Here is a 10984-nt window from a genome sequence, read left to right on the forward strand (position 1 = left end):
AGCAGGAGCTGCTCCCTGCCGCCGGCAGCTCCTTTGCCTGCAGCCCCTTCCCGTGCTGGCAGTGCGAGCTCCCTCTTGCCTTGAGCCAAATGCCTGCCTGCACCTTGGGCTGCCTTTGACAGCTCCTTTTCCAAGCCTTGGACTCCCAGGCTTCTGCCCCAGCCCTGGGACATTGGTTCTTTCCATCAGCTGCTAGTTTTACACCATGAACCATTCTGGTTTTTCCTAAGAGGTGAATCATTAAGATTGTGGTGTTTTCTTGTACACAATGTCCTGTTGAGACCAAGAACAAGCTGTTCTTACAGCTGGGATTGTGGCTGTTCCTACACCATTTATTCCACACTGCATGACTAAAGAATATCTAACATTCTCCTTACTAAGTTTAAGCTGCAGCTTAGTGCAAATCTGTGTTAAAAGAGAATGAATGCCATAATCCCCTTTTCTTTTTCAGTCACTAGTGGATACCTCCTTGAAGGATACAGAACAACTCAAAAATGTTGTGCATACAATGAAGAAAATGCAACACAAATTTCCCTCTGGATAACCAGGTTAGAAAAGCTGTTTTAATGCATTTAAGGGTTTCTCACCACATCTACTTAAACTGACAATAAATTAAGCTGATTTTCTCCACACTGAGGCAGGTTTGCAATGAAGCAGCAGTGTGCCAGGATGCTAAACAGGAATCTGGCATTACCTCTAATGTTCACTGGCACAGAGTATATCAGGACACAGCAAGGCAGACTGGGTTATCACAGTTATTCCTCCCCTCCCCTCCTGTCCATCCCATTGTCTCCTCTGCAGAAGATGCAGGCCATGAAAACAAGGCAAGGTTGCTGCCTATTTTTCTTCTCCCACAGGACTGGTTAGGCATCGTGTTTTTTCAAAGGACTGCATGTGCCTCTGCCCAGCTGGCTTATTTCTCCTTCTACAAAAGAATCAAGCTGAAGGAGTTTCAGGCATGTCAGTGCCTGATCTCTCTTTCCCTCTAAAGGCTCTGCCTGCCCAAGCCCTGGTTCCCTGCTGTGCTTTGGCAGGAGAGCCATTCAAGCCCCAAACACAAGGGCACTGGGCTTCAGCTGCCAAGCCTCCCTTTGCCATGGGATTGCTTTTACCCTGCAGCCTCCATGGGCAAGGGCTCTGTGGGAGCAGGGGCCATCCCAGCCTGTGCCCTGCACACAGAGCCAGGAAAAGGAGCAGATCCTGCTGCCTTGTGCTCCTGCTGATCCCAGCAGCAGCTGCCCTGGGAGTTCCTCCAGGGAACTTCCCACCAAGGGCTTCCATCCTTGCAGTGCCTGGGAGAACTTGTTGCTTCCCAGTTCTCCCCACCCTTCTGGATCCTGGAGCATCTCAGCACAAGTGTCCACGGCCCTTCCTGCATGCCCAGCCTGCAGCAGCCACAGTCACTGCTGCCTCCCCCTGGCTGCAGCTCATTTGCCCAAGGGCTGCCAAAGGCAGCGGGGCTGGCTCAGGATCCCTGTTGGCTTCTGGGCTCCAGGATGACCTTCAGGGGACACTTGGAGCGCTTCCTAAAGAGCTGCCCGTGCCATGGGGGTGGATTTGTCCTCCCCGGGGGCTCTGGTTGGAGCTGTACGCTCCGTGCAGTCCTGGAGTTTTCTCAGCAGCCTTTGCAGCGAGTTCTGAGCCAACGTGTGGCTCTGCTGCCATCCCAAATCTGCGCTTTCCTTGCCCAGCCTGAGGGCAAGGGGATGATGTGCTGGGCATGGATGGAGAATCCCATGGCCAAAATCCTCCAGCATTTACATCTGCTCACTGCTCTGGATAGCACAAATCACAAAACACCCATCCCAGCTGACAATTGTAATTTTATGGAGATAGCTACAGCTGCACTGCTGAATGACAAATACACAAGAATTGATTTCACATGAAAAATATAATTTATTACAAATTGCTACACCCATGCTGAAGATATACATCTATGCTGATCTCAATTTAAGTTGAAAAAAGGAATTTATTAGATTTTTACAACACTGCTATATAAAAATATACAAATACCATCTTCAGTTAACAAAAACCTGATTTATTGCCAACCTCTACAACAACTCACTATACACAAAGATCAATTAGGTGTTTAACAACTTAATTTATTACATATTAATCTAAGCTTAAAGCCCATCTAGGAATAATAACAAAAATATCAGTATCTCTATCTAAATACCCCTCTACCAAGAACTCAGTCAATACAAATCTCCCTATATATGTAAATAGAATTACATCCACAAATAGATCAGTACATATGTATAAATATAACAATAGATATTTACTTATACAAATACCAATACAGCTATTGAAAGAGCCATATAACTATGACAACAATAGAAATAACTACACAACTCTATACACAGAAAATAGAACTAAACACAGAACATCATACTTATATATACAAATACCTAGACACATATATAAAAATACATGTAATTACAAACATGTATGCATATATACACACATATATGCATAGCATACAGTGATAAATATAACAATAAACATGTAGAAATATTACTATACAAATTAAAACCCACATATATAAATATCCATATCATTATCCCTCTCTATGTTCAAGTCCAAAGATCTTTAAACAGAACTCGAAGCAGAGGGATTCCAGCGCCCCATCTTCAAAGCCTTTCCCTCCGTCCTTGCTTCCTCCCGTGCAGAGCAGCTCTCCTGGACAGGGACAGCAGAGGGGACATGTGGGAAGCAAAGGGAGCCCCGAGTGAGGATGGGGACGTTTCCCTTGGCAGCCCCTGCCCTTCAGTCAGGGCAGGGCCAAGCCCAGCGCCTCCCCAGGAGGGTTGGAAAGAAGCAGCAGCCGAGCGGGCCGGGCTGTGGTGAGCGCAGCCGCGGCGGGGCTGTCCCGCAGCCGCCGGCAGCCCGGCACGGCCGGCACAGCTGCCGGGCCCTGCCGGCACAGCTGCCTTGCCCAGGACAGCCCCTGTGCCGGCCGGGGCAGCTGCGCTGAGCAGCCCCAGCACGGGCAGGGCCCGCTCCTGCCCCGCCGGGCACTGCCCACGGCCAAAGCCCGCGCCACCCTCAGCCCCAGCCGGCCTCAGCGGCCCTGCGGCCTCACCCGGCCTCTCGGCTGGCAGCAGCAGCTCCCTGCTCCCTGCTCCTGCTGCCGGCCTGCAGCTTCTCCCTGCTGCCTCCTGCCAGTCTCCGCCTGTCCTCAGGCTCTGCAGGGCAGCTGTGGCAAAAGGGGAGGCTCTGCAATTGCTCCCAAGGCCGGCACAGCTGCAGGCCCGGAGCCCTCTGTGCTCCCTGCTGGCCCCTCCATCCCCTCAGCCCCACCGTCCCCTCAGCAAAGCCCCGGCCCCTTCAGTTTCTGCAGCCCCTCACAGTCCTCTCACCCCACTCAATCCCTTCTGAGCCATCCCGGCCCCTCACACCCACCACCCCTCAGCCTGTGCCCCTTCCCTGTCCCCTCAGTGCCACCATGGCCCTCTGCTCCCCCACAGCCCTCAGTGTCCCCAGCACCCCAAGGTCACCGTCCCTGCAGCGTCAGCGCCTCCTCAGCCCCCTCAGGCCCCTCTGTCTCACCGTCCTTCAGCAGCTCCTCAGGGGACCCTGCCTGGGGCCACCGGCAGCTCCCACCGCTCCAGGGACACCCGGGGCTGGAACTGCTGCTCCGCCCAGCCCGGCCCCAGCTCGGACCCAGCACAGGGACAGGGGACACAGGGGCACAGGGGAAAAGCAAGAAGGGAGAGAGGGAAAGAGGTTAAAAACTGGCCTATACCTATATGGATACTAATCTATGTACATAAACGCCCATGTACCTCTAAGTATATAATTATGCACATTTATAAAAATAACTATCTATATATAAATGTAACTATCCTCACAAATAAATATTACTGTGTGTATCTATAAATACAACTATGCATGATTATAACTATATAAATCTAAAAAAATATATATAAAAATTTCCCTCTACAGATCTATAACTATATAGGCATATAAACATAACTCGACATCTACAAATATACTGCACATCTATAAAAAACATATCTATAGATAGATAAATATCACTATATAATTCTAAACATATCACTATAGACAGAGGGATTCTACCTGCCTGGTAGTCACAGGCTCTCCCTCTGTCTCTTCCTGCCATGCAGGGCACCCCTCCAGGAGAGGTCGATCACACGGGATCTGGGAAGAAAAGAGAACACAGAGTCAATATTGGCCCTTGTGCACGTTTCCCTTGGGCAGCAATTGTCCTTCTATCAGGAACTGTAAAAGATGGCCTGCAAGGCAGACTCTCACTCGGGAATTTGAAGCCTGCTCTTCAGAGAACAGGGATCCTTCCAAGTTTCCAAAACTGTGTAAAGCATTGAAGTACCTCGATAAAGTCTCAGCAGTCGCAGTGCAAATGGCACCATGAGAGCTGGAAACACAGACAGTCCCAGCTCCCCCAGAGAAGCCCAGCCCTGTTCTTGCTCTGTGCTGACAGAGAGGCCTCAGTCCTGGCTGAAATGGCTGAAGCTGAAGGGTGCTGTGAGCTGAGTTACAACCCAAACTGGGACACGTGGGTTGGTGACACAGCTCCCACAAGGGCAGGTTTGGTCCCTGCTCTCCTGCCCCAGCAGAGGACTCAGTGTCAGAGCCTCTGGAGAAGCGTGGAGAGGGCAGGGCTCGGGGAGCTTGTGCCAGTGCAGGATTGGAACTAAAGGCACCAGGAAGCACCAGCCCTGCAGACAAGAACTCAACTCTTCTGATCTCCCTTCCTGTGCCAGGCAGGCTCAGAGCAGCCGTCTCACACCTCTCTAAACCAGTGTGGGCTCTCTCCTTACCAGGCTCCTCGGGCTCTGGGGAACTGTTCCTGCAGCTCTCGGTGCCAGATGAAGCTTCCTCTGCTGCAGCCCTGTTCAAAGTGTCCTCTCCTGAAGGCTCAGGGGCAACATTAAGATTCCCCTAGAAAGAAAAACAGAAAGAGAGGAACCCAAAGATCACTCAGGATTTTCTTGGAATCACATCAGGGATACAGTAACTGTTCTTCTCCACTCCCAAAGGCCATGGAACACCAGGCCCACTGCCTCACTGCCCACACGGTTCACATGACAAGCCTTTTCAACTCTGGATTTGGGTGGCCAAGTTAAACTGAAGCTCTTCCAAAATGACCTTGGAGGCAAAACGTGAATGCAGAAAACCAGAAGACACCAAGTGAGGAGACGTGCCCTCACGCTCTGAGCCTGGCTTATCCCAGGAGCTGTAAGAAATCAGCCAGCACAAAGCCAGGGGCTCTCCTTGTTGCCAGCGTGGCTGTCAGCAAGGGCAGAGCTCGCTCCCAGCACTGCCCAGGGCTGTGCTGCAAACCCACAGGCAAAGCACACATTTCTGCCTGGGAATCCCACCAGCCCCACCCCACTGCTCAGACAATCCTTCACATGGTGGTGGTTTTTGGAGCCCTCTGCTGCTGCCCCAGATGTAGGACCCAGGCAAACATTTATGGACCATGGGTATTTCCAGGATCATATTTTCCAGGAAAAAAAATCTGTAAATTTGGAGGGTAGAAAAGGAAACCAACCTGAAAGACATGACCAAGAATAATTAGATAACTAAATAAGAATTTAGTTATCTAATTATTATCTAAAAAATTAAATTCAACAAACCTTTGTTTCTAAGCCATGTATACAACGTTCAAAAGCTCTCAGGCCAGCCTCTTTCATTCCCATCCAAGGGGGTTACCTGAGCAGAGGGAGACCTCTCAGGCAGGGAGCTCCTGATCTCCCGGATCATCTTCTCCACCTCAAGGCCCAGATCCAGCGGTGGTGACTCCTCTTCTGCAGGCGCACTCTGTACTGAGCTGGAGGCCATTGATGCAGGAGACTTTTCAGACAGGGAGCTCCTGATCTCCCGGATCATTTTCTCCACTTCAAGGCCCAGATCCAGTGGTGGTGACTCCTCTTTCACAGGTGCACTCTGCTCTGAGCTGGAGGCCGGTGATGCTGCACAGCCAGCACTGCCAGCTGGAGCACTGGGGGCTGAAGTGCCCGGAGCAGCTGCAAGAATTCAAACACGCGGGTCAGGCTGCAGAAGGTGGCTTTGGGACACAGAGCTCTACTCCTGCCTTGGATTAAACGTTACAGGAAGAACCCAGGAAAAGCAGGCAGAGACTCTTGGGACTTTCTAGGTGCCCCTTCCTAACAGGCTTGACAATTTCTGTCTCAGGAGGACAAAGCATTGTGGAAAAATACTTCAAACGGTCACTTTGAATGACCTTTGGGAAAAGCAAGGCTAGAACTCTTTTCCTACCTGGTGGCCTGCAGGCTGGGGGCTGCTGCTCCCCGTGGAGCTGCGGGAAGCTGCAGGGCTGGATCCTGAGCACCTCCCGGTCCAGCAGAGGCGGCTGCACCCCGTAGAGCTCCTGGAAGCGGTCGGGGGGCCCCTCCCGCCCGAGCAGCCACAGCCGCTCCCCGTGGAAGCCGAGGAAGTGGCAGGGCGGGATCCGGAGCACCTCCCGCTGGGCGGGCAGCGGCCGCTCCCCGTAGAGCTCCTGGAAGCGGCTCGGCCCCTCTCGCCGGGCCGGCCCCGGCCGGGCCCTGTGCAGCAGGTGGAAGCCGCAGGGCGGGCGCCGGGCGAGCGGCGGCCGCTCCCGGGGCAGCTGCTGGAAGCGGCCGGGCCGGGGGCAGCGCAGCTCCCGCCCGTCCGGGCCCCGCTCCCTGTGCAGTGGGAGGAAGGCGCGGGGCGGGCGCCCGGGCGGCAGCGGCGGCCGCTCCCCGGGCAGCGCCGTGAAGCGACTGTGCCCGTCCCGCCCGCCCGGCAGCAGCGGCCGCGCCCTGGGGAGCTGCCGGGAGCCGCAGGGCCGGGGGCAGCGCCCCTCCCGCCCCGCCGCCCGCCGCTGCCTGTTGGCCGCGGTCCGGCGCCTGATGCGGAGCAGGAGGTCGGGGCGGTCGCGGCGAAACCAGGGGTTGCTGAAGTGCAGCCAGGCGCCGGCATCGCCCGCCGCAGCCACGCCAGTTCGGCCCGGCACCTTGTGGAAGCCGTAGTGGTAGAGCTGGCGCACGAAGCTGCGGAACTGCGTGGCCCTGAAGGTGCCCGGGGCCGGCCCCTGGGCGCCGCCCGGGCTGAGCAGCTCCCGCTCGAAGAGGCAGCGGTGTACGAGCAGCCCCCGGGCGCGGCTGTCCCAGCGCAGGGAGCGGACGCGGGGGCTGTTCAGCAGGCGCCACAGCTTGGCGGGGAAGGTGCGGGCGCGGAGCCCGGCGGGCAGCGGCAGCTCCGCCGTGGCTTCCATCGCCGACTGTCGCCGCAACGCCCGGGGCGCAACGGCCACGGCTGCGCCGGCGGCGCGCGGCCTGCGGGGGGCGCTGCGCTCGGCCCCGCGCGCGCCCAGCGCGGCCCCGGCGCGGGCCGGACCCGGCGGGGACGAGCGCCGCGGAGCCGGGGCTGCGGGCTCTGTGCGGGGCCGGGGGCTCCCGGGGCTGGCCCCGCACGGCACGGCACGGCACGGGAAGGCCCTGGGGAGGGCGGGCTCTGCGAGCTGTGGCGGACTCTGCCCCCATGCTGCAGCCTGGGCCTGGGTCACTGTGGGTGACAGAGGAAAAGGACATTCCTCTGTCGTGGCTGGGGAGAGGATGGAAAGGGGAGATTAGAAAGCATTCTTTTGGCCACCTTCTCAGCGGACTAGCTGGTTTTTTCTCACAATCTCTGCGTGTCATTGGCAGAGTTGGCACATTTCTCATGATTTGGAGTCAGCAACAGCAGCAGGAAGGGGCAGCAATTTTGTCACCACTGTCATCAAAACGATAGTGCTGCCCCACGGATGGATGGACTTTGTACAAGGGATTCAAGGCCTACAGCTGTAGGGAACTCACGCTGGTGTCTTCCCAAGTGGCGTTGCCTTTTTCTTTCCTCAGGAATTGCTTCTTTTTTCCCCTGATCTGGGGGGAGTTCCAATGCAAATTCCTCCTGCAGCCAACTCTTGTCAATGCAGACTGACAAAGGAGATCTTGCAGTGGACAGAGACTGCCTAGAGCTGGTGTGGAGAGGTGAAGGGAGAAGGTTTGTCCTCAAAGTCTTGTTGGGGAGCTGACTGTGCTTTGCAGGACAGACACAAATGTAGTGTATCCAAGCCTTGCAGGTTCATTCCTCAGTTTCTTGACACACCACGGAGACTTTGAAGTTGTCTTGTTGGGCCAGAAATTTCTGTCTCGGAACTTTTTCAAATGCTTCAATTATTTTTTTCTTTTTCTTTTTTTGTTCTTTTTTTCTGCAGAAGTATTGTCATAATCTATTGCTTCCAGAGAATCTTTTCCTACCTTTTGGGGAACTTCCCTCTGCTGGGCTCCCAGATCAGGCCATTTCCCAGGGATCCTTCCCAAACTGAGGACCAGCCCATGGCCTTTGCTCTCCAGCTAGAAAAGAAGGGAGCCCAGAGCTGAGTGTTGTGGGAGAGGAGCTTCTCTTTCCTGCCTTGCTTTCCCTTTGGCATGGGTTGGTGTGTGCTCATTTGATAAAGGGAGGTTTGAAGTCTGGAGGAGCTGTGTTCCAAACTGCTCCCTCCTCGAGCTCTTCTGTGGGTATCCTTGGACAAAAGGTCTCTCTGTGGGAGCTCCCAGTGGGCAGGTGAAGTAAGGAAGTTGATATTTCAGGGTTGTGACTGCTGAAAGCAGTTGGTTTCTGGAGGTGTCCGGATCAGGAGTGACTACTTTTCTCATCTGGCTGCAGAAAAGGTTGCTGGAAAGTGGGAATTGTATTTGCAGAGATGGTGATCAGGGGTGTTTTCCTGGAAATGGACTGGCTGTATTTTATGCAGTTTTCACAGACCTTGTGCGCCACAGCCACTGGCTGGTAGTTTTCTTACTACTTCATTTATTGGTCAGAAGGTCATTTGTGTGTACATGCCAAGGTTGAGGTTGTTTACATTTTTCCTTTATGGGTTCTAATGGTACAGATCTAATATTTAGGCAGGTGCACTTTTTTTTCCCCCCAAGAATAGGTTGTTGTGTTAACAAACTTCTCATTCTCAAAATGGTTTTCAACTTGGAACTTGAAAGCTATTGCTAGCTGATTTGCTAAAGTAGCAGAGCCTAATCTATATTTCATAAGACCTTTCCTTTATAATGTCTTTTACCTTTCTGCAACATCTCTGCTGTTTCAGTATTTTAAAAAAGGCTCAAATGTTCTAATGTGAAAACAATGTGCATCCCTTTATGTCTATTACCGATTTCTATTTGGAATGGGATAAGAAACATAAAAAGACGAATTATAATCCACAAATGTGGTGGTGGGTTTTTGGTAAGTTTTTGTTAAGTTGTTCTCTCAATGGTTTGTTCTGGTTATCCCTGCAGTGTTTGGTTTATTTTGGTTTTACCCCAGGTTTTCCCCTCGCCTGTCCCTTTGTGCCCTTCTCCTGACCCTGCCCTGTCTCAGCCTGGAGCCATTCACGTACCTGCCCCAGCCCTCTGCCCCCCGGGTTAAAAGTTAAGCGCGGGACCCAGTTCTCTCTCTCTCTCTTGCACCATCCTTTGGAGAGTAAAGATCTCTCAGAGAGCCTTCTCTGACTCTTGCTTTGAGCCTAGATGCTGACGATACACAGGAGCTGCAGAGAGCAGCTTTGCTCTGCACTGCCACTCGCACTGCCAGCAGTTCGGGGCAGCCACTCTTGGCACGTGGCTGGGGTGGGAGCTGCCTGGGATTCTCTGGCCTCGGTGTCACACCAAACTTAGGAAATCCAGTCCTGGCATTGACACAAGGTTTCGCTACATAGGAAAGTAAAAGAGAATGTCCAGGGTCTCTTAAGGAAATAGAAATAATTGACCATTGTTCTAAAGTCCATATAGCTGAGACTGAGGAATTGTGGCATTTAGGTCAGGTGAAATGCATCAGCTGGAAGCGATGACCTTGACTTCACTGAATGTCCTTTTTGGGAGCCTGGAACAGGGCATAGCTGAAGAAGATGAGTAGGAACACAATACCATGATAATGACATGAGGCCTCTGTTGGCAGGTTGCCTCTGCAAGTCTCCAGACACAGCCATGCTCTGGCATCCCACTTTAGCTCCTGTTCTGGTTACGAAGGCTGTGTGGTGATTAAGTCATTTCCCTTCTCACTGGGCCTCATTTTCTCAGAGGCAATTGATGTCTTATCAAATGAACAGGTGACTGCTTTGAACCTGCTGATGATAAAAACACACGCACTCTCTTCTCCTTCAGCTAGGGAATGAGTTAGTCCTTGCCATTACACATTCAACTGAGGATCTTCACCTACAAATCTGGAAAAAAAAAAGTATAAATACTGCATTGTTGAGACATTTTTTATGAGGTAATTCCCCCTTCTTTTTGTTTCAAAAAGAAGGTGCATGACTCTTGGTATGAACATGAAGGGAACATCAGAATAAAACAATAGATACAGTGAAAGCAGAAGTTTACTGCAATCGAGAATAATACAGATCCAACAATCAGGAATATTTCAGATAATAGATATAAGTAATAACAGGTGTGAATTGGAGTAATTAGCAATCTCTAAAATAGTGCACCATTGTCAGGATGCAAAATCCCCCTGGGCCCCATCCACACAGAGCAGGGGGTGCTCAAAGATGTGAGGGCTGAATTACAACCTTCAGAGAAACTAAAAGACATCAAGCCACACAGACATGAGGTAGAAATGCAAGTTTAGTTTTAAATACGTAGGGAATTTTGAAGTGCCTTAAGCAAATAAGAGGCTGAATTAGTTCGTAAGAAAAGGACCTAAAACCTAGTTGAAAGTTTAGTAGCTTTACATATTCCAAAGTTAACTAAACTCTAGAGATAATGAAATCAAAGTAGCCTTCCTAACATTCCTAGATAGAACAAGACAGTTATATATCACCGTGGAGGCCCAACCAGGAACACAGACTGGGGACGCAGATCTGGGTGCAACAACAGCAGCAGGGCAGAAGACCCTGCCCTTAGTTTATTTTTCCATTATATATCTGTGGCAAGGTGACCATGGATTGGAGAAGGGTATCGCCACCTCTCCTGTCACATTGGTCCAG

The 10984-nt window shown here is 52.2% G+C and overlaps 1 protein-coding gene across 3 annotated transcripts; it reads right to left on the reverse strand.

Moving 5' to 3' along the window:
• Positions 1-1994: 1994 nt before the first annotated feature.
• On the reverse strand, positions 1995-10455 carry LOC134562402 (uncharacterized). 3 transcript variants are annotated; one of them, XM_063419785.1, is made up of 7 exons: positions 6265-10455; positions 5698-6011; positions 4803-4923; positions 4081-4161; positions 3550-3656; positions 3083-3196; positions 1995-2679 (listed from the first exon to the last, which is right to left on the reverse strand). In XM_063419785.1, exons 1-4 carry the CDS (start codon positions 7241-7243, stop codon positions 4151-4153), a joined length of 1425 nt encoding a protein of 474 aa, XP_063275855.1. In that variant the 5' UTR covers positions 7244-10455; the 3' UTR covers positions 1995-2679; positions 3083-3196; positions 3550-3656; positions 4081-4150. The 3 variants fall into 3 exon arrangements, with proteins under 3 accessions (XP_063275855.1, XP_063275856.1, XP_063275854.1); XM_063419786.1 differs by lacking the exon at positions 3083-3196; XM_063419784.1 differs by having other exon boundaries at positions 1995-3196.
• Between the last annotated feature and the right edge of the window lie 529 nt (positions 10456-10984).

The sequence above is a fragment of the Prinia subflava genome, chromosome 27 (assembly GCF_021018805.1).
Source record: "Prinia subflava isolate CZ2003 ecotype Zambia chromosome 27, Cam_Psub_1.2, whole genome shotgun sequence".
Classification (NCBI taxonomy): domain Eukaryota; kingdom Metazoa; phylum Chordata; class Aves; order Passeriformes; family Cisticolidae; genus Prinia; species Prinia subflava.

Bases quoted from the DNA above. Each gene is read 5' to 3' on its own strand.
- LOC134562402 (XM_063419786.1), bottom strand. From the start codon at position 7,243: ATGGAAGCCACGGCGGAGCTGCCGCTGCCCGCCGGGCTCCGCGCCCGC. The intron at 6,012-6,264 runs GTAGGAAAAGAG...GAATTCTTGCAG, and splicing joins CCCAGCCTGCAGGCCACCAG to CTGCTCCGGGCACTTCAGCC. The intron at 4,924-5,697 runs GTAACCCCCTTG...TTTTCTTTCTAG, and splicing joins AGAGGTCTCCCTCTGCTCAG to GGGAATCTTAATGTTGCCCC.